The sequence below is a fragment of the Mustelus asterias genome, chromosome 18, assembly GCF_964213995.1.
Source record: "Mustelus asterias chromosome 18, sMusAst1.hap1.1, whole genome shotgun sequence".
Classification (NCBI taxonomy): Eukaryota; Metazoa; Chordata; class Chondrichthyes; order Carcharhiniformes; family Triakidae; genus Mustelus; species Mustelus asterias.
In genome coordinates, this window is record NC_135818.1 from 84,906,578 (window position 1) to 84,930,110 (window position 23,533).

At 48.2% G+C, this 23,533-nt stretch overlaps 1 protein-coding gene across 6 annotated transcripts in view; it reads right to left on the bottom strand.

The window, feature by feature from the left end:
• ttc7b (tetratricopeptide repeat domain 7B) overlaps positions 1-23,533 on the bottom strand; it is a 348,584-nt gene that overhangs the window by 315,190 nt on the left and 9,861 nt on the right. For 5 of the 6 annotated variants that reach the window (XM_078234474.1, XM_078234471.1, XM_078234470.1 and 2 more), the window contains exons 2-3: positions 22,990-23,144; positions 20,779-20,947 (exon numbers count right to left, since the gene is read on the bottom strand). In XM_078234474.1, the coding sequence (XP_078090600.1) occupies positions 20,779-20,947; positions 22,990-23,144 (324 nt within the window). The remainder of the gene's footprint in view (positions 1-20,778; positions 20,948-22,989; positions 23,145-23,533) is intronic. The other variant, XM_078234472.1, reaches the window with a different exon arrangement.

Below are 23,533 nucleotides of genomic sequence, written 5' to 3' on the forward strand. Positions count from 1 at the left end.
TGTGTCTGCTGCCCTTGTTCTTCCAGGTGATAGAGGTCACAGGTTTGGAAGGCACTGTCAAAAGACCTTTACAAAGAATTTGCAATGCATGTTGTAAATGGTAGGAACTGCTGCCACTGTGCGCTAGTGGTGGAGGGAGTAAATGTTTACGGTGGTATATTCTAGAAAGCTAGTTGATGGAGGATGATACTGGAGCTAAACTACACTCAATCTCACATTTATTTGCAGAATGAAACATTGCAAGCATATACTTCCTAACTCAACTGCATACACACAAACACATGGCCCATTCTGCCCTGCAAGTCTGCTTCGCCATTCGAGATCACTGTGACCTCAACTCCATTTTCCTGTCTACCATATGACCTCCTTGTTACCCTGCTCTTAGGCCTGACCAGGGTAGCTGATCAAAGGCAGTTGAGGGGATTGTCTGGCTCAACTGTCTGGTTCTGTTCACATTTGGGTGTTTCTCCAATGCCCAGTGGTACTTTTAAAGCCTCCTGCGACCTGTGGGCACTGCAGGAGCTGGAGTGCGTCATCAGCCCCCACAACAACATAATTTGATTTGTTATGTCTCCTTTAAGGTCTTTGTCTTTTGTTACAGTGCCCCTTTAAGGGGCTGTTTTAATTAGGTCCTATCTGACTCGGTCTTAAAAATATTCACTGCTCTCTGGGGAAGAGAATTCCACAGACTCACGACCCCAAGAGAAAAATCATTCACCACTTTGCCCTAAATGGGAAATCCTTTATGCTTAAACTGTGTCCCCTAGCTCCAGTCTCTCCCATAAGAGGAAAGAGCCACGCCACACAGTTTCATTCTGTGGTTTATTATACTCTGAGAGCCAATGAAACAAATGGACACCAACTAATTAAAACAGCCCCTTAAAGGGGCACTGTAACAAAAGACAAAGACCTTAAAGGAGACATAACAAATCAAATTATGTTGTTGTGGGGGCTGATGATGCACTCCAGCTCCTGCAGTGCCCACAGGTCGCAGGAGGCTTTAAAAGTACCACTGGGCATTGGAGAAACACCCAAATGTGAACAGAACCAGACAGTTGAGCCAGACAATCCCCTCAACTGCCTTTGATCAGCTACCCTGGTCAGGCCTAAGAGCAGGGTAACAAGGAGGTCAGTTCAGATGGGAGTCCAAGATGCTTTGACTGCAGAGACGAGCACCAGTTTTAAAACAGTAGATACCTTTGGCCAAAAGCTGGGCACGCAATGTGAAAGTTGCTGTGGTGTCACGCAGCCCACTCCTCCACCATCCAGCACATTCCAGGCTCTGGTCACCACAGCATCCCAAGTCCTCTTGAGTCCACCAGCTATCTGAACCCATGCTGATGATGGTCAGATTCCTGATTAGCAGCTCTCGGACAATGCTGCCATTCCTGACGGGAGAAAACTCCGGTACAAGGCAACCATGTTCCAGACTCTGATCAGTTCCTGGTAAACAACTCCTGCGAGGAGGCATGGAGGCTCCCCAGGTCTATAAACAGGAGCTGTAGGTCATAACTGAGGCCGTACACCAAGTGTTTCATCATACCTATTTTTCCCAGTCGGGGAATTGAACCCTTCTCCCACGACAGGCTGGGAGACTAACCACTATATCAATCAGGAGCTGCTTACAAAGCATTTGCCTTCAGCCAGTAATTATGTAGACAACCACTTCTCCCAGTCAGGGAATTGAACCCTGGTCTCCTGCGTAACCACTAACAAGGAGCTATGCACTCAAGTGGAATCTCAATTAATGCTCCCCACCTGCACATCATCCAGCACAACTAACGCAATTAACACACCGGGGTGCTGATCAGGCAGGTTGCATTGTCTTGGATGGTCTTAAGTTTCCTGGGTATTGTTGGTGCTGCACTTTTCCAGGCGAGTAGAGGGTCCTCCATCTTGTATGGTAGAAGGCTTCAGGAGTCAGGGGGCAAATTACTCACTGCAGAATTTCCGGCCTCTGACCTGCTCTTATAGCCACAGTATTTATAGTTTCTGGTCGATGGTAACCCCCCAGGATGTTGATAGTGGGGGATTCATGGGGGAGTGGGCAGCACGGTGGCACAGTGGTTAGCACTGCTGCTTCACAGCGCCAGAGACCCGGGCTCAATTCCTGGCTTGGGGTCATTGTATGTGTGGAGTTTGCACGTTCTCCCCGTGTCTGCGTGGGTTTCCTCCGGGTGCTCCGGTTTCCTCCCACAATCTGAAAGACGTGCTGGTTAGGAGGCACTGACCCAAACAGGCGCCAGAGTGTGGCGACGAGGGGAATTTCACAGTAACTTCATTGGAGTGTTAATGGAAGACTTACTTGTGACTAATAAACGTTATTCAGCGACGGCAGTGCCATTGAATGTCAAAGGGAGGTGATGAGGTTCTCTCATGTCAGAGATGGTCATTGCCTGGCACAAGAGTAACTTGAAATTTAACAGCCACAAACTGAATGTTGTCCATGTCTTGCTGCAGGGATTAACTGCTCGAGTGTCTGAGGAGTTGTGGAATGATGGTGATCACTGCGCGATTATCAGCCAACATCCCCACTTCTGACCTTGTTTCCACCAGCAAACAACCTCTGGTCTTTAGGATTACTAATGACATGTTCACACCCAGCAGGAACTTGGGCAAATAAAACTAACCAGGCTCCATTTACACAGCTAGTGCATAAAGGAAGATCTGAAACCCAACAGAGGTGAAAAGCCTGTGCAAACTCACCTCATCACCCAGTCTTTCTGCACCAACCAGGGACTTGTTTGAGTTTGGAATGTGAGCAAATGAGTTGAACTCCACTTTCCAGCCTTTGGGAAAGGGTTTGAACACAACAATAATAACCTGCATTCATATAGTGCCTTTTAAAGTTTTACAGGAGTGCTCATTGAGCACACTGAGACATACAAGGAGATATATTTGGACCGGTGACAAAGCTCGGTCAAATAGGCAGGTTTTAAGGAGCATCTTAAAAGAGGAATGAGAAGCGGAAAGACAGAGGGTCTTTGCTTCATGTCCACATCAACGGGGATGAAGTAGAAAGGGTCGAGAGATTCAAGTTTTTAGGTGTCCAGATCACCAACAACCTGTCCTGGTCCCCCCCCCCATGCCGACACTATAGTTAAGAAAGCCCACCAGCACCTCTACTTTCTCAGAGGACTAAGGAAATTTGGCACGTCAGCTACGACTCTCACCAACCTTTACAGATGCACCATAGAAAGCATTCTTTCTGGTTGTATCACAGCTTGGTATGGCTCCTGCTGTGCCCAAGACCACAAGGAACTACACAAGGTCGTGAATGTAGCCCAATCCATCACGCAAACCAGCCTCCCATCCATTCACTCTGTCTACAATTCCCACTGCCTCAGCAAAGCAGCCAGCATAATTAAGGACTCCACGCACCCCGGACATTCTCTCTCCCACCTTCTTCCGTTGGGAAAAAGATACAAAAGTCTGAGATCACGTACCAACCGACTCGAGAACAGCTTCTTCCCTGCTGCTGTCAGACTTTTGAATGGACCTACCTCGCACTAAGTTGATCTTTCTCTACACTCTAGCTATGACTGTAACACTACATTCTGCACACTCTCCTTTCCTTCTCTATGAACGGTATGCTTTGTCTGTATGGCGCGCAAGAAACAATACTTTTCATTATGTTAATACATGTGACAATAATAAATCAAATCAAAAGAACACCTTATTTAGAAGTTCTTATCCGATGCAGCAGGATACCTCATTAGCCCTCATTACTCAGTTCAATTGGCTTACAATCTGGTAACAGCAAAGTAAATGTGAAGTTCACAAAAGAACTGGGGGAGGGGGTGGGGGTGAGATGAGAACTTTTCTGAAAAACAGTGGGTTGTTACAAATTGGATTATGGCAGCTGATCCAATAATAACTTTGAAAAGAGAATGAAAAGTCTGTTTGCCTTCCAATTAGTGCAGCAAGGCAGATCGCTGCGAGGATTTAGGCAATCAATGGAAATGAGGGTGGTTGGGATGGATTCAGGTCGGGGTTCATGTGATGAAACCGCCAGGAACCTTTAATATACAGCCCAAAATCCAGTATTTGATCATTGAATACATTTCCAACGCTCACTAAACACTAAGCAGCTCCCCATATCTAAATTTTATACATTAGTCACATAAATCAATTTCAAATTAGGTTTCATCTCATTTTGTTTGCTGATCTCAACTATGGCAGCAGTTCAGAAGCTGCTGTTACCCAAAGTATTCATAGAATCCTGACAGTGCAGAAGACGGCCATTCGGCCCATCGAGTCTGCACCCACCACAATCCCACCCAGACCCTATCCCCACATACCTACCCTGCTAGTCTCCCTGACACTAAGGGGCAATTTAGCATGGCCAATCAACCTAACCCGCACATCTTTGGAGTGTGGGAGGAAACCGGAGCACCCGAAGGAAACCCACGCAGACACGGGGAGAATGTGCAGACTCCGCACAGACAGTGACCCAAGGCCGGAAATGAACCCGGGTCCCTGGCGCTGTGAGGCAGCAGTGCTAACCACTGTGCTACCGTGTGCTAAGTAGGAGTAAATCAGCGACTGATCACTCTCCAGTAACCAGGTTTTATCTCTAGTCAATGCTGAATTAACTAGCTCAGCCTGGATAACCAAGATGAGGTAATTGACTGAGTGCATCTGGGCAAGGCGGAGAGATGATGAGCTGGAGTTCCCACTGCCGATGAATATTCAGTTCCCATCGCTGGCTGCTGCCACGAGGGAAGGTGTGGGTGCAGCTGTGATGGTCCAGCAGTTGAAATGCCAGCTAACATCCACTGCCTCGACTCTCACATGAAGGGGGGAGGGGGCGCAGCTACCTGGGGATGGCTTGTGCCTTGGAAACTTACCCCAATAAAAATCGCCATTTACCAAGGCTTCAAACTCCGAAAGCCTCCGAACATCTTCCTGTTTCTCTTCCCCCCTCACAACTTAAAACAAACATTTCTTATCTCCTTACCCCTACATACTGTTTCAACAACTGCTCACATTTATAAACTGTCTTCAAACTCCTTCCCCAGAGGCATAACCGGACAAAATGTGACCCTCACACGAGGGCAAGTTTTATGAAGGTGAAAGAGAGGTCGAGATGTTCAGAATCACAGAATCTTTACAGAGAACAAGGAGGCCATTCGGTCCATCCAGTCTGCAGAGGCTCTCTGAAAGAGCTCCCACTTAATCCCACTCCCCTGCCTTATCCCCGTAACATTGCACACAGCGGCAGGGTGACACAGTGGTTAGCGCTGCTGCCTCATAGCGCCAGAGACCCGGGTTCAATTCCAACCTTGGGTCAGTGTCTGTGTGGAGTTTGCACATTCTCCCCGTGTCTGCATGGGTTTCCTCCGGGTGCTCCAGTTTCCGCTCACACTCCAAAGACGTCCTGGCTAGATGTAATGGCCATGCTAAATTCTCCCTTAGTGTATCCGAACAGACGCCGGAGTGTGGCGACTAGGGGATTTTCACAGTAACTTCATTGCTGTGTTAATACAAGCCTACTTGTGAGAATAAACAAACTTTAACTTGTCTCCAAGGAAAACAGTCCGAACCTCTCCAATCGATCCTCATAGCTACAGTTCTTTATCACCAGAATCATTCTTGTGAATCTCCTCTGTATTCTCTTCAACGTCTTCACATTCTTCCTCAGTATGACTCCCAGAACTGGACCCCCACTCCAGCTGAGGCCTAACTAGTGTCTGATACAAGTTCAATATGACATCCTTACTCTTGTCCTCAAAGCCCTTCATTTCTCCCAGGGAGAGAATTCCAGAGTTTATTCGCATTATTAACGGATATGGTTTTATTGTCGATAAGTGGCATCAGTCGCTCTCGTAAGGAGTCTGAGTGTCTTACATATATGGCAGTTGAAAGGTCAGCATAATCAGAGTTGGCCATGTGCCTCCCTTCGATGCTGTATCATTCCAAGTGGAATAAAATTTAAAGTTTTCAAAGCTTAAAGTTTATTTATTAGTGTCACAAGTAGGCTTACATTAACACTGCAAAGAAGCTACTGTGAAAATCCCCTAGTCGCCACACTCCTGGGCCTGTTTGTGTACAGTGAGGGAGAATTTAGCATGGCCAATGCACCTAACCAGCACGTCTTTCGGACTGTGGGAGGAAACCGGAGCACCCGGAGGAAACCCACGCAGACACAGGAAGAACGTGCAAACTCCACACAGACAGTGACCTGGGTCCATGGCGCTGTGAGGCAGCAGTACTAACCACTGTGCCACTCTATCAACTGGACTTAAAAATTTCAGATTCACCTTCACTGTAACCCTGTAACAGAAGGAGATTTCACTCCCATAGGGTAATAAATGCACAAAATCCTCGCCATCCCCCAACAAAGTCCACATGTTCTCATCACTGTCTTTGGGGCCACAGTAGGACAATTATGGATGAACAATTCTCTCAGTCCATAAATGAATTAAAATCAGAAAATAAAAGCTAAGATAGTTCATGGAAAGCCTGGCAAAGAAGCTGCTTTGCAGTTATCCTTCCATCTGACAGATGCTGTGAATAATAGCTGACCTTGAGCCCACAGAGTGCCCTCAAACTGTGCCACTGGCTGTCCTCCAAGATGAGACAGCAGCGTCCTCTCAGCCTATTAAATAGTAAATAAATGCCTTCCAATGGGAATTCAAAAAGTCACATTTAAAACGTCTGGAGCAGATATTAGTCATGGAACTCTGCTACCAACTCTCCCAAATCCCAGTGATCCTATCAGCACAGGGATTTGAGGGAACAGGATCACAGGAATCTCAGCTAAATAGAGTTTTAAAAAATATGGAAATCAAATGCTCAACCTCAAAAAGCATAGAAAATAAAAACACAGAAACATAGAAGACAGGAGCAGGAGGCGGCCATTTGGACCTTAGAATAGAATCCTATATGCAGGAGGCCATTTGGCCCATCGAATCTGCACCAACCACAATCCCACCTCGGCCCTAACCCCATGCATTTACCCTGCTAGTCCCCCTGACACTAACAGGCAATTTAACATGGCCGATCCACCTAACCCGCACACGGTAGCACAGTGGTTAGCACTGCTGCTTCGCACATTCTGAAAGACGTGCTGGTTAGGGTGCATTGACCCGAACAGATGCCGGACTGTGGTGACTCGGGGAATTTCACAGTAACTTCATTGCAGTGTTAATGTAAGCCTTACTTGTGACAAATAAATAAACTTTACTTTAACTTTGTACTGTGGGAGGAAACTGGAGCACGCGGAGGAAACCCACGCAGACACAGTGAGAATGTGCAAACTCCACACAGACAGTGACCCAAGCCGGGAATTGAACCCGGGTCCCTGGCGCTGTGAGGCAGCAGCCTGCTCTGCCATTCATCACGATCACGGCTGATCGTCCAACTCAATAGCCTAATTGTGCTTTCTCCCCATAACCTTTGATCCCATTCGCTCCAAAAGCCAAGAGATAATGATAAGGTTACATAAAACATTACTAAATTGGAGTAGTGTGTGAACTATTGGGCTCCAAATTACAGGAAGTGTTGAGGCTTTAGAAAGAATTCAACCCATTCACTGGACACACCTCCACCTGGCTGATCGAACTCTCACATTGAACAACTCTGCCAACTCCACCCAGCTCCTCATAAAAGGTGTTCTTACACTTATCCACATGGATCGTAGCTCTGCCTGCATTTTTGTTGGATATGTGAACATTCCTTGTTCCTGTCCTTACTCAGGCTCCCCCCTTCACCTTTTTTTCAGGTAAATCAGTGCCACTTCTTGCTCTCACCAAGAACTGGAAAATTTCATCGACCTCGCAAGACTTTTAACCTTCTCTGGCCTGCACTAGGCCCATCTCTAACTTCTCCCTTCCCTCCTTGACTTCTCAGCTGATCCCCAGAAATGGTGTCAAATCAACCAATGTTCACACCAGAGACACCCGCAACTCCCTTGATAACACTTCCTCACAATCCTCTTCCTGTAAGGACTCCATTTCATTGTTAGATTCTCGGACTGGAGTTTTACTGCCTCGGGAGCCCTGGAATCAGGGTGGACAAGGCGCGCAGAACGGAATTCTCAGGCGGAATTTTACGAGCCTCACCCGAGAGAAGTCATAAAATCCCACACTCTGTCTCATCTGTTTGGACCATCCAATTTTCCCAAACTAGCGTGTCCGATAGGTCTTCCTTTTCCCTCAGCTGTGACTGACCAGTGACCGCACCCACTCCATTTCCTGGAATTCTGCTCTCATCCTTTCCCCTCTCCCAAAACCGTAACATGGCTCCCTTGTCCTTAAAGTTCCGCCCCAGCAGTCTTCAAATAAAACGGATCACCCCCCAACACTACTGCCACCCCCCTCAACATTACTGCCCCCCTCCCAACACATGGTGCCACCCCTTTCAATATTCCAAAGGGACCAATCCCTCTACAATACCTTGGTCCAATCCTCAAGCACCCGACACTCTGGTAGCCCCTCTCCATTCAAGTGCAGGAGCTGTAACACCTGCTCTTTTACCTCCGCCCTTCTCACTGCCCAAGGCCCAAAACTATCCTTCCAAGTGGATCAGCAATGTACTTGTATTTTTTTCAATTTATTATACTCCAGTCATTGCCAGCACCGAGCTCTCTCTCCTCTGCAGTGGGGAAATCAAACACAGCCTGGGTGACTGCTTCTCGGAATACCTCTGCTCAGTCTGCAAACATGAACCCGAGCTTCCAGTCACCCAATTCCGTTGGCCAACTCGATCCCACTCTGACCTTTCTGTCCTTGATCCGCCCGAGTGTTCTAACAGAGCTCAACGCCAGTCTGAAGTACAGCACTTCATCTTTTCACTAGGCACTTTACAGTCTCCTGGACTCGACATTGTATCCAACAACTTTAGACCATAAACTTTGCTCCCGTTTGTTTTCCACGTTCATGGGAAACACAGATCAACAAGAACCTCTTTATCCACATTGCTTGTTACTTCCACAAAGAACTTGATTAAATTAGGCAAATTATTTGGCGGCACGGTGGCACAGTGGTTAGCACTGCTGCCTCACGGCGCCAGGGACCCAGGTTCGATTCCAGCCTCGGGTGACTGTGTCTGCGTGGAGTCTGCACATTCTCCCCGTGTCTGCGTGGGTTACCTCTGGGTGCCCCGGTTTCCTCCCACAGTCCAAAGATGTTCAGGTTAGTTGATTGTCCATGTTAAATTGCCCCTTAGTATCAGGGGATTAGCAGGGTAAATACGTGGGGTTGGGGGATAGGGCCTGGGTGGGATTGTTGTCAGTGCAGGTGTGATGGGCCGAATGGTCTCCTCGGACACTGCAGGGATTCTGTGATTCTATTCTATGAATTTCCCTTTCACAAAATCATAGAATCGTGTTGACTCTGCCCGATTACACTGAGATTTTCTACGAGCCCCATTCTAACCTCCTTAATAGATTCTAACATTGTTCCTATGACTGACGTCAGGCTAATCGTTATAGATTCCAGCTTTCTCTCGTCTCCTTTCTTGAATAGAGGAGTTACATTCACTATCTCCCAAGGTCATGGGATTAAATTTAAAAGGGTGGGCGTGAGTCCTCTTCATACAGAGGATTACGAGTTTGTGGAAACTGCTCGAGTTAGCAATTGCAGAAATGTTTTCCTTTTATTCATTCGTGGGATATGGGCATCGCTGGCTAGGTTAGCATTTACTGCCCAGCCCTAATTGTCCCTTGAGAAGGTGGTGATGAGCTGCCTTCTTGAAGCACTGCAGTCCCTGTGGTTTAGGCAGAGTCACAGTGCCGTTAGGGAGGATGTTCCAGGTTTGTGACCCAGTGATAATGAAGAAACAGCGATATATTTGCAAGTCAAGATGGTGAGTGCCCTGGAGGGGAACTTCCAGGTGATGGCGTTCCCATGTATCTGTTGTTCTGTCCTTCAAGTTGTTGTTTACCCCGGAATTGAACCCTGGTCCCTGGCGCTGTGAGGCAGCAGTGCTAATCACTGTGCCACCGTGCCGCCAAATAGTTTGCCTAATTTAATCAAGTTCTTTGTGGGAGTAACAAGCAATGTGGATCAAGAGGTTCTTGTTGATCTGTGTTTCCCATGAATGTGGAAAACAAACGGGAGCAGAGTTTATGGTCTAAAGTTGTTGGATACAATGTTGAGTCCAGGAGACAGCGTTTACCCCAGTCCAACGCCAGCATCTCCACTTCAAGATGGTAGCAGTCACAGATTTGGAATATGCTGTACAAGGAGACTTGAGTTACAACAGTGCATCCAGTATTGCCACAGTTCGTCATTGGTTGAGGGATTGAATGTTTATGGTGCTGGATCATTCAAACGGGCTGCTTTGTCCTTAATAGTGTTAAACTTCTTGAATGCTTTTGGAGCTACAGCTACATTCCATCATACGCCTGACTTGTGTAGATTGCAGACAGGCTTTGGGGTATCAGAAGGTGAGTCTCACTCTCTAGAATTCACAACCTCTGACCTGCTCTTGTAGCCAGAGGCGGACTTACACTTTTAAGGCCCCATCCTCTGCCTCCGTGCCAGGACTCCCTGTGACGTCTCCGACCTGACCCCACACCTCCACCGGTAATGCCAAGCCCCACCTCCCCAATGGCACCAAAACCCACCCCGATGGTGCCAAGCCCCGCCCCAAATGGCATCATTGCTCTCTCAATCCTGCCCACCCTCAGTTCACACAAGGCAAACCACAAAGATACAGAAAAATGCACAAATCACTGCATCAGTGGTTTTTAACTTATGGAAACAAGCCTGTAATTGATTAATTCAAATCCATAATGTAAGTCACAGAAACCCAAAAAAGCACAAGTACACAAATCACTGCTTCAGTGCTTTACAACTTATGGAAACAAGCCTGTAATTGCAATTCAAATCCACAATGCAAGTCACAAAAATACTAAAAATACATCAATGACAAATCGCTGTTTAACCGTTTTAGTGCATTTTATGAAAACAAGCTTGATAAATGGAAATCCAAGCCTACCTGTTGTCAGCATGACAGGAGAAATGGTCAATGTTGCAATCTGTGCGTCATGAGGTAAGGAAACATGGAACTGGCTGATGAGCAATGAGATGGAGAAATCAGCCAATGATGTGACTCCAGCACAGCACAGGCCAGTGCAGGACAGCACAGAATGAGCCAGAAAAAGTCCAGTGCAGGAGCATATACTCCACGAGTCCAAGTCCAATATCAGTGGCTTGTCTGGCAACTGTCTGCCAAGTTTCCATTCTTTATCCAGAAGAGAGCTTCTGAATGCCAGTATTGAGAGCAATGGGGGTGGCAGTTACTGACTGGTTATAACTGTCCGCATGTGACAGCCATGATATCAGACCAGCAAATGGTGATCCCGATTGAAAAACAGAATTTAAACAAAAGAATATCGAAGGCGGACATTTTTAGGATTTTCTTGCTTCATCAATTGTTGGCAATTTAGATAGATTTTCTTCTGCAGTTTTTTGTCACAAAATCATCATAGGTAAAATCTTAAAAAAGGAGGGGAATTATGCTTAGAACCCAAGGGAATAGGGGAGATCCTAAATGAATACTTTGCATCGGTATTCACAAAGGAGAGGGGCGTGTTAACCGGGAATGTCTCGGAGGGAGGTGTTGACCCGTTAGAGAAAATCTCCATTACAAGAGAGGAAGTGTTAGGTTTTTTAGGGAACATTAAAACTGACAAAGCCCCAGGGCCTGATGGCATCTATCCTCGACTGCTCAGGGAGACGAGAGGTGAAATTGCTGGGCCTCTGACGGAAATCTTTGTCGCTTCTTTGGACACGGGTGAGGTCCCTGAGGATTGGAGGATAGCGAATGTGGTCCCGTTGTTTAAGAAGAGTAGCAGGGATAACCCAGGAAATTATAGGCCGGTGAGCTTGACGTCCGTGGTAGGGAAGTTGTTGGAGAGGATTCTTAGAGACAGGATGTATGTGCATTTAGAACGAAACAATCTCATTAGTGACAGACAGCATGGTTTTGTAAGAGGGAGGTCGTGCCTTACAAATTTGGTGGAGTTTTTCGAGGAAGTGACAAAAACGATCGATGAAGGAAGGGCCGTGGGTGTCGTCTATATGGATTTCAGTAAGGCATTTGACAAAGTCCCACATGGCAGGTTGGTTAAGAAGGTTAAGGCTCATGGGATACAAGGAGAAGTGGCGAGATGGGTGGAGAACTGGCTTGGCCATAGGAGACAGAGGGTAGTGGTCGAAGGGTCTTTTTCCGGCTGGAGGTCTGTGACCAGTGGTGTTCCGCAGGGCTCTGTACTGGGACCTCTGCTATTTGTGATATATATAAATGATTTGGAAGAAGGTGTAACTGGTGTAATCAGCAAGTTTGCGGATGACACGAAGGTGGCTGGAATTGCGGATAGCGAAGAGCATTGTCGGGCAATACAGCAGGATATAGATAGGCTGGAAAATTGGGCGGAGAGGTGGCAGATGGAGTTTAATCCGGATAAATGCAAAGTGATGCATTTTGGAAGAAATAATGTAGGGAGGAGTTATACAATAAATGGCAGAGTCATCAGGAGTATAGAAACACAGAGGGACCTAGGTGTGCAAGTCCACAAATCCTTGAAGGTGGCAACACAGGTGGAGAAGGTGGTGAAGAAGGCATATGGTATGCTTGCCTTCATAGGACGGGGTATAGAGTATAAAAGCTGCAGTCTGATGATGCAGCTGTATAGAACGCTGGTTAGGCCACATTTGGAGTACTGCGTCCAGTTCTGGTCGCCGCACTACCAGAAGGACGTGGAGGCATTGGAGAGTGTGCAGAGAAGGTTTACCAGGATGTTGCCTGGTCTTAGCTACGAGGAGAGATTGGGTAGACTGGGGTTGTTCTCCTTGGAAAGACGGAGAATGAGGGGAGATCTAATAGAGGTATACAAGATTATGAAGGGTATAGATAGGGTGAACAGTGGGAAGCTTTTTCCCAGGTCGGAGGTGACGATCACGAGGGGTCACGGGCTCAAGCTGAGAGGGGCGAAGTATAACTCAGACATCAGAGGGACGTTTTTTACACAGAGGGTGGTGGGGGCCTGGAATGCGCTGCCAAGTAGGGTGGTGGAGGCAGGCACGCTGACATCGTTTAAGACTTACCTGGATAGTCACATGAGCAGCCTGGGAATGGAGGGATACAAACGATTGGTCTAGTTGGACCAAGGAGCGGCACAGGCTTGGAGGGCCGAAGGGCCTGTTTCCTGTGCTGTACTGTTCTTTGTTCTTTGTTTAGCCAATGAAGTTTCGGAACGAGCAGGCAGTTTCTGCCCCCCTCAGCCCTGGGGTCCAAGTTGCCCCTGTTCACTCGATGACCTTGCTGTCGTGCGGCTCACTGGTTGCCTGCCTGTCTGTCCAGCCTCCTCACCTCGCACTCAGTTCATTGCCCACCAGCCCCCCACAGCCCTGCTGGCCTGGGGTTGACTCACCCCGCCAGCGCCTGCTTGACCTTCAAACCTCACCTCTGCTCGAAACTGACCTCCGGGAAACGGGCTCGCTCACTCACTGGCTACTGTCTGGCCTCCTCACCATGCCCTCTCAGCCTTGCTGTTGGCCTGGTTGAGTCACTCTGCTGCTCCCCTTGATGACCACTGGTGCTTCCTCGGCCCTCACACCTCACCGCTGTTTGACAATGACCTTGAGAAATGTGCTGGCTCACTCACTCACTGGCTGCGATGCCTGCTGCCTGGCCTCCGCTCACCCTTGCCTTCAGCAAGTTGCCCACCGCCCTCTCAGCCTTGCTGCTGCCCTGGTCAGGATGACATCAACAAGTTCCATCCCACCATCAGACTCACCATGGACTACTCTCCGGAATCGGTTGCATTCTTGGACACACGCATCTCCATTAAGGACGGTCACCTCAGCACCTCACTGTACCGCAAGCCCACGGATAACTTCACAATGCTCCACTTCTCCAGCTTCCACCCTAAACACGTTAAAGAAGCCATCCCCTACGGACAAGCCCTCCATATACACAGGATCTGCTCGGATGAGGAGGATCGCAACAGACACCTCCAGATGCTGAAAGATGCCCTCATAAGAACAGGATATGGCGCTTGACTCATCGATCGACAGTTACGACGCGCCACAGGGACAAACCGCACCGACCTCCTCAGAAAACAAACACGGGACACGGTGGACAGAGTACCCTTCGTCGTCCAGTAATTCCCCGGAGCGGAGAAGCTACGACATCTCCTCCGGAGCCTTCAACATGTCATTGATGAAGATGAACATCTCGCCAAGGCCATCCCCACACCCCCACTTCTTGCCTTCAAACAACCGCACAACCTCAAACAGACCATTGTCCGCAGCAAACTACCCAACCTTCAGGAGAACAGTGACCACGACACCACACAACCCTGCCACAGCAACCACTGCAAGACGTGCCGGATCATCGACACGGATGCCATCATCTCACGTGAGAACACCATCCACCAGGTACACGGTACATACACTTGCAACTCGGCCAATCTTGTCTACCTGATACGCTGCAGGAAAGGATGTCCCGAGGCATGGTACATTGGGGAAACCATGCAAACGCTACGACAACAGATGAATGAACACTGCTCGACAATCACCAGGCAAGACTGTTCTCTTCCTGTTGGGGAGCACTTCAGCGGTCACGGGCATTCGGCCTCTGATCTTCGGGTAAGCGTTCTCCAAGGCGGCCTTCACGACACACGACAACGCAGTCGCTGAGCAGAAACTAATAGCCAAGTTCCGCACACATGAGGACGGCCTCAACCGGAATCTTGGGTTCATGTCACACTATCTGTAACCCCCCACGACTTGCCTGGACTTGCAAAATCTCACTAGCTGTCCTGTCTGGAGACAATACACATCTTTTTAACCTGTGCTTAATGCTCTCTCCACTCACATTGTCTGTACCTTTAAGACTTGATTAGCTGTAAAGACTCACATTCCAATCATTATTCTGTAAATTGAGTTTTTGTCTCTCTGTGCCCTGTTTGTGAGCAGATCTCCCACTCCACCTGACGAAGGAGCAGCGCAGACCTCGCTGTTGGTTCAGGCTGCCTGTCTGGCCATCCGGCCTCCCCTGCTCTGCTTTAGAAACCTGGGCTGCTGCTGCTTTAAGAATATTTTTAGGGATCCTGGTTACTGCTACTCTCTCCTCCAAAAATCACCAAACTCCCACAGAGCTTGCACAATGTTGCCCACTCTCAGGGGTCTCCACCAATCAGAGCTCGCTGTTGCTCTGCATTGGTTGCTGATAAGCTTAATTCAGAGCTCTCAGGCTCTGATTGGTGTCCCAAAGCTACCGGTTGGCATGCCCCCCCCGCCCCACTCCACCATTGGTTGGCGCCCTGTGCCTAGGTACGATGTATTTCATTGCAAGTCCACCTCTGCTCTGGAGCCAGTGTTTATATGGCTAATCCAGTTCAGTTTTGGTCAATGGTAACTTATTGTCTAAGGCTTGCTACATTTGGACACGGACTGCTTCAGTATCTGAGGAATCGCAAACGATACTGAACATTGTGCAAATATCTGCCAACATCCCCACTGCTGACCTTATGATGGAAGGAAGGTCATTGATGAAACAACGGAAGATGGGTGGGCCTAGGACCTCCTGCAGTGATTTCCTGGAGCTGAGATGATTGACCCCCAACCATCTTCCTCTGTGAGGGTATGACGCCAACCAGCAGAGGGGTTTCCCTGATTCCCATTGACTCCAGTTTTGCTAGGGCTCCCTGATGCCACACTCAGATAAATGCTGCCTTGATGTCAAGGGCAATCACTCTCACCTCTGGCATTCAGCATTTTTGTCCATGTTTGAACCAAGGCTGTGATGAGGTCAGGAGCTGAGTGACCCCGACGAAACCCAAACTGAGCGTCCGTGAGCAGGTTATTGCTAAGCAAGTACCACTTGATAGCACTGTGGACAACATACTCCATCACTTTACTGATGATTGAGAGTAGACTGGTCGGGTGTTAATTGGCCAGGTTGGATTTGTTCTGCTTCTTGTGTACAAGACAGACATTTCCATATTGCCGCATAGATGCCAGTATTGTAGCTGTACTGGAAGACCTTGGCTAGGGACACGGCAAGTTCTGGAGCATATGTCTTCAGTACTGTTGCCGGAATATTGTCAGGCCCCACGGCCTTGCAGTGTCCACTGTCTTCAGCCATTTCTTGATACCACTGGAGTGAATTGAATTGGCTGCAGACTGGTATCTGTGATGCTGGGGATCTCCGGAGGAGGTCGAGATGGATCATCCACTTGGTACCTCTGGTTGAAAATTGTTGCAAATGCTTCAGCCTTGCCTTTTACACAAACATGCTGGACTCTCCCATCATGGAGGACGGGGATATTTGTGGAGCCCCCTCATTCAGTGAGCTGTTTCATTGCCCACCACTATTCATTACTGGATGTGGCAGGACTATAGAGTTTAGATCTGATATGTTGGTCTTTAGATTGCTTAGCTCTGTCTATTGAATGTTGCATCCGCTGTTTGGCGTGCAAGTAGTCCTGTGTTGTAGCTTCACCAGGTTGACACCTCATTTTTAGGTATGCCTGGCATTGTTCCTGGCATGCCCTCCTGCACTGTCCATTGAACCAGGGTTGATCCCCCCCGACTTGGTGGTAGAGTGAGAGCTATGCTGGACCGTGAGGTTAAAGATTGTGGATGAGTACAGTTCTGCTGCTGATGGCCCACAGTGCCTCACAGATGCCCAGTTTTGAGTTGCTGGATCTGTTACAAATCTATCCTATCTAAAATGGCGTTAGTGCTTCACAGCATTGCAGAGGGTTTCCTCATTCTGAAGTAGGGGCTTCCTTTCCACAAGCACTGTGCAGCCATGACTTCTACCAATACTGTCACAGATGCATCTGCCCAAGACAGATAGATTGGTGAGGATGACGTCAAGCCAGTTTTTCCAGCTTGCTGATTCCTTCAACACCGAAGACAAGCCTAGCAACTATATCCGTTAGGACCCAGCCAGCTTGGTCAGTAGTGGTGCTCAAGGTGATGGATGGTGAAGTTCCCCACCCAGAGTACATTCTGTACCCTTGCCATCTTCAGTGCTTCCTCCAAGTGGTGTTCAACATGGAAGATTACTGATTCATCAGGGGAAGGTAGGTGGTAACCAGCAGGAGGTTTCCTTGCCCATGTTTGACCTGATGCCACAAGACTTCATGGGGTCCAGACCTGATGCCAAGGATTCCTAGAGCAACTCCTTCCCAATTGTATACGACTGTGCCACCACCTCTGCTGGGTCCGTCCTGTCAATGGACATATCCTGGGATAGTGGTGTCCGGGACATTGTCTGTAAGATATGATTCTGCGAGTGTGACGATCAGGCTGTTGTTTGACTTGTCTGTGAGGCAGTGTTCCCAATTTTAGCACAAGATGTTAGTAAGGAGGACTTTGCAGGGTTGACAGGACTGGATGTACCATTGTCGCCTCCAGTGCCGAGATTGATGCCAAGTGGTCCATCCAGTTTCATTTATTTTAGACTTTGCAGAGGTTTGCTAGGCCAATTTTTTTATTCATTCGACATGGGCATCGCTGGCTGGGCCAGCATTTATTGCCCATCCCTAGTTGCCCCAGGGCAGTTGAGAGTCAACCACATTGCTGTGGCTCTGGAGTCACATGTAGACCAGACCAGGTAAGAACAGCAGATTTCCTTCCCTAAAGGACATTGGTGAACCAGATGGGTTTTTCCAACAATCGACAATGGTTTCATGGTCATCAGTAGAGTCTTCATTCCAGATTTTTTAAATTGAATTCAAATTCCACCACATTCCGTGGCAGGATTCGAACCCGGGTCCCCAGAACATTAGCCGAGTTTCTGGATTTTGATTTTAATTGATTTGTCACATGTATTGGTATACAGTGAAAAGTATTGTTTCTTGCGTGCTATACAAAGCATACCATTCATAGAGAGGGAAAGGAGAGAGTGCAGAATGCAGTGTTACAGTCATAGCTAGGGTGTAGAGAAAGATCAACTTAATGTGAGGTAGGTCCATTCAGACGTCTGACAGCAGCAGGGAAGAAGCTGTTCTTGAGTCGGTTGGTACGTGTCCTCAGACTTTTGCATATTTCTCCCGATGGAAGAAGATGGGAGAGAGAATGTCCGGGGTGCGTGGGGTCCTGAATTATGCTGGCTACTTTGCCGAGGCAGCAGGAATGTAGACAGTGTCAATGGGTGGGCGGCTGGTTTGAGTGATGGACTGGGCTTCAATCACGACCCTTTGTAATTTCTTGCGGTCTTGGACAGAGCAGGAGCCATACCAAGCTGTGATACAATCAGGAAGAATGCTTCCTATGGTGCATCTGTAAAAATTGGAGAGAGTCGTAGTGGACATGCCAAATTTCTTGAGTCTTCTGAGAAAGTAGAGGTGTTGGTGGGCTTTCTTAACTATGTCAGCGTGGGGGGACCACGACAGGTTGTTGGTGATCTGGACACCTAAAAACTTGAAGTTCTCGACCATTTCTACTTCGTCCCCATTGATGTAGACAGGGGCACGTCCCCCCATTATGCTTCCTGAAGTCGATGACTATCTCCTTCGTTTTGTTGAGATTGAAGGAGAAATTATTGCTGTTGCACCAGTTCACCAGATTCTCTCTCTCATTCCGGTACTCTGTCTCGTCATTGTTTGAGATCCGACCCAATACGGTGATGTCGTCAGCAAACCTGAAAATCGAGTTGGAGGGGAATTTGGCTGCACAGTCATAGGTGTATAAGGAGTATAGTAGGGAGCTGAGAACACAGCCTTGTGGGGCACCGGTGTTGAGGATGATCATGGAGGCGTCGTTGCCTATTCTTACTGATTGCAGTATGTGAGTTGGGAAGTTCAGGATCCAGTTGCAGAGGGAGGAGCCGAGCTCCAGGCCATGGAGTTTGGAGATGGGTTTCATAGGAATAATAGTATTGAAGGCTGAGCTGTAGTCGATAAATAGGAGTCTGATATAGATGTCCGTGTTATCTACGTGTTCCAGGATTGAGTGCAGGGTTGGTGAGATGGCATCTGCTGTGGACCTGTTGCGACGTAGGCCAACTGTAGTGGATCCAGGCAGTCCGGGAGGCTGGAATTGATTCGTGCCATGACTAACCTTCTGAAGCACTTCATAATGATGGATGTCAGAGCCACCGGACGATAGTCATGAAGGAACACTGCTTGGCTTATTTTTGATACCGGGATGATGGTTGTCTTTTTGAAGCAGAGAGGGACCTCAGATTGTAAAGAGAGGTTGAAAGTGTCTGCGAATACCCCGCCAGCTGATCCGCACAGGATCCGAGTGCTCGTCTGGGTACCCCATCCGGGCCAGTCGCTTTCCGTGGGTTGATCTTCGAGAAAGCTGCTCTGACATCGGCAATGGTGACCCCAGATACAGGTTCATCTGAGGCTTCCAGGGTGGAGGGCATGCTCTCACTGACATCTTGCTCAAAACGGGCGTAGAATGCATTGAGCTCATCAGGGAGAGGTGCGTTGGAGCTGGCGATTTTACATGCCTTCATCTTGTAATTAATAGTCTAGTGATAATACCACTAGGCCATCATCTCGCTTTAAGAGTCAACATTGTTCTTGGTGTGGAGTCACAGGTAGGTCATGGCCGGTAAGGATGGGAGAAGTTCTACCCTTAGAAATATTGGTGAACCTGATGGTTTTTCTAACAATCGGCAATGGTTTCATGGTCACCATCAGGCCAGTTTTTAATTCCAGATTTGTGAGTGGAATCTAAGTTCCACCAGCTGCCCTGGTGGGTTTTAGACAAAGGGCGTTAGTCTGGGCCTCTGGATCACGCATTTAGTAATATTACCACCACACCGCAAATTCCTGGGTGAGATTCTGACCACGTGTTTTTATGATTAAGTATCCAAGGAACACAGAAACTGGAGTGAACCATTTAGCCCCTCCATTAAATGAAGTCATGACTGATCTGTGGCCCAACTCCATCCATCCAGCTCTTGTGTTAAGAACAGAAAATGATTGGAGTGCACAGCACACGAGGGGTGAGAGAGTGCTCAGTGTGAGCATCAGCTCGAGAGAGGGAGAGAGAGACAGGGCTATCTTTTAGCTGAGTCTCCTCATCACCTCCCACCCTACACACTTTTATCGAAAAGCTGACTCTCAATATATTTCTGTTCGAAATTCAGAAATCCCGTTTCAGCAGATATTCCAATCTTTCTGTGCAACTATGCTGAATGGTGGCACAGTGGTGAGCACTGCTGTCTCACAGTGCCAGAGACCCAGGTTCAATTCCAGCCTTGGGTGTCACAGAATTATAGAATCCCTGCAGAGCAGGAGGCGGCAATCCGGCCCATTGAGTCTGCACCGACTCTGACAGAACACCTCACCCAGGCTCACCCTCCCCCACACTATCGCCGTAACCCCACACATTTAACATGGCCAACCCCCCTGACCCACACACCTTTGAACTGTGGGAGGAAACCCATGTGGACACGCGGAGAACATGCAAACTCCGCACAGACAGTGACCCGAGGCCGGAATTGAACCCGGGTCCTTGGCAGCACTGTGAGGCAGCACTGGGCCACCCTGTGTCTGCGTGGGTTTCCTCCAGGTGCTCTGGTTTCCTCCTACAATCCAAAGATGTGTGGGTTAGGTGGATTGGTTATGGTAAATGCGCAGGGTTACGGGGATAGGGAAGTGGGGTGGGCCTGGGTAAGATGCTCTTTCGGAGAGACGGTGCAAATTCGGTGGGCCAAATGTCCTCCTTCAGCACTGTAGGGATTCTATGGATCCTATAACATAACATCACCAAAGGATAAATTACTGCACTATTTTTCAGAACTTGACCAGTAAGGTATCCAAGGTTTATATAAGGAAAGTATTCTCACCTCTTGTAGCATATGATTCAGCGATGATTCTGAGCCTGTAGACAGGAACTGCCACCAACTGCAACTTGTCCAGATCTACCTTGGAATACAGGGCGAGAGCTCGGGTGTGGTCACCCTCCACATAGTAACACTTGGCCAAAATCAAGTTGCTTTCCTGCGCAAAGTCTTGCTGACAAAAGAACAAATAGCACATGAACATCTCACCAAAACCACAGGCACACCATTCCTCAAACCGCGCGCGGATCAATGGGGGCATTGAGATTTGAGGCGGAGTGCAAAATAAGCAACTGCACAAACATGCAACAGCCAGAGGCAAGCTTGGAGCCAGGAGCAAAGTGAGCTTCCATTAATCCAGCAGAATGGACTGGCTATCTCATCCCGGAGGGAAGAGCACACGGAGGAACGCCGAGAGTGACAGGAATATCATCAGGGACAGCTACAGTTACCAAGACTGGTGCAAGGGAGCGGTGCTTTAAATCATAAGCTTCTGGAATTAAATAACAAGTTTGCTCAGACGTTAGGGGGCTTGAAAAGACTTGCATTTATATATTTTTAATTCATTTATCGGACTTGGGCGTCACTGGCGAAGACAGCATTTACTGCCCACCCCTAATTGCCCTTGAAAGAATGCTGGTGAACTGCCTTCTTGCATCCATGTGGTGTAGGTACACCAAGAGTGCTGCTTGAGCCAGTGACAGTGAAGGAACGGTGATAAAATTCCAAGTCAGGATGGCGAGTGACTTGGAACAGAACTTGCAGGTGATGGTTTTCCCACGAGTCTGCTGCCCTCGTCCTTCTAGAAGATGGATGTTGTGGGTATGGAAGGAGCTGTTTCAGAAGCTTTGGTGAGTTCCTGCAGTGCATCTTATAGATAGTACACACTGCTGCCACCGTGCGCCAGTTTTGGAGGGAGTGGAAGGGATGCCAATCAAGCGGGGCTGCTTTGTCCTGGATGGTGTTGAGTTTCTTGAGTGTTGTTGGAGCTGCACCCGCCCAGGCAAGTGGAGAGTATTCCATCACACTCCTGACTTGTGCCCTATTCATGACCAAACTAACCAAAGCATTTTACAGCCATTGAAGCACTTTTGAAATGTGATCACCGTTTAGTCCTGTGGCCTGTGCCTTTCAGACTATAAAATCTCATTTCTGGAAAGTCTGAGGTTAACAGCAATTAGAGAAACATTAGTGGACTTAAAGGTGTCAGTCCTCACTTCAACCGGATCTCAAACTCCCCTTAAACTGCAAATGGTCTGTAACTGACCCCAGCATGAACTTCATTCAAATAATACTGGTGACCTTTTGAAGTGCGATATCCGAGGTCTAACACTCTCAATACCTCGATTTATCCACTCACAAATCCCCCAGTGGCTGTGCTCATAATAAACCCGGCAACTGCCTGCACTTACATCGCGCCTTTCAAACAACCACGCATGGCACAGCAGCACAGTGATTAGCACTGCTGCCTCACTGCGCCAGGGACCTGGGTTCAATTCCGGCCTTGGGTCACTGTCTGTGTGGAGTTTGCACATTCTCCCCATGTCTGCGTGGGTTCCCTCCGGGTGCTCCGGTTTCCCCCCACAGTCCAAAGCTGTGTAGGTGAGATGGATTGGTCATGGTAAATGCGCGGGATTACAGGGTGGGGTGGGGAGAGGGTAGAGGAGCAGGGTAAGAGGCCTCCTTCTGCCCTGTAGAGATTCTATAATTCCAGGAACAAAAAAAATCTGGTCAAAACGTTTGGTGATTTACAAAACACCAACAACAGTGGAACTGAGAAACTGAACTCGTACACCAGCTCAAACCCATTCCCACCACACACGGCATCCCAACATACAGCACCCATACAACCTCCAGCAAACAAGACACTACATCTTCAAGGCTACAGCTTCTTTTAAATTAATGCAGTCAGAAAGAGATTTCTAGCCTCGGGTTAGAAGAATTCTGTTGATGCGCTGCTGCTATCAGGTGCCGTTTGCAAATTGCCGTCAGGAACATTGCACAGAAAATGCTGGAAATACTCGGCAGGTCCGGCAGAACCTGTGTCGAGGGAAACCAGAGTTTCAGGTCGATGACCTTTTATCAGAACGGTCATTGGTTTGACACAGCGCCTCGCTCTGCAGACGCTGCTTGAACTGCTGAATATTTCCAGCATGTTCCGCTCTGATTTCAGATACAAAGTTTGCCGGTCAGCCCCTGTCACAAATGGTCAATTACCTTTAAGTTGCCTCTGTCGAGTGCAGCTGTTAAGTGCTTCTTCACTTCAATTAGCTTTGGCTTGGCGTCTGGAGGAGTGACCCCTTGCTTGATTGGGTTTTCCTTCAGGTACAGCTCCAGCTTTGACTCTCCGAGGAGCAGCTCTGCCAGGTCATCTGGGAAAGAGCAGAGACAACCAGAGTCTTAAAGAAAAGCGACAACTCTCACTGCCGCGGTCTGCCCCAAAGTGTCTCACGGCCAAAGAAGCACAAAGGTCCTTATTCTGCCAGCGTGATATTTATTTTAAACATTCAGGTTCTGCTTCCAATACTGACTCTAACTGATGTGGAGAAGATAATTGCATCTTCAGGGAAAAAGCAAGAGATCCCCACACCGCACTTGTGTCAGCTGTGGCTCAGTTATAAACGCTCCCACTTCACCACAGTCATGATCCTGGGCTCATGTGTCACTCCAGCACCTGAATATATATCGAGGGCCTTGTTCAATGGTGGGGGGAGCTCCAAGGTGACTGGCGGCCAGGCTATGCTTATTCCACACCCACAAA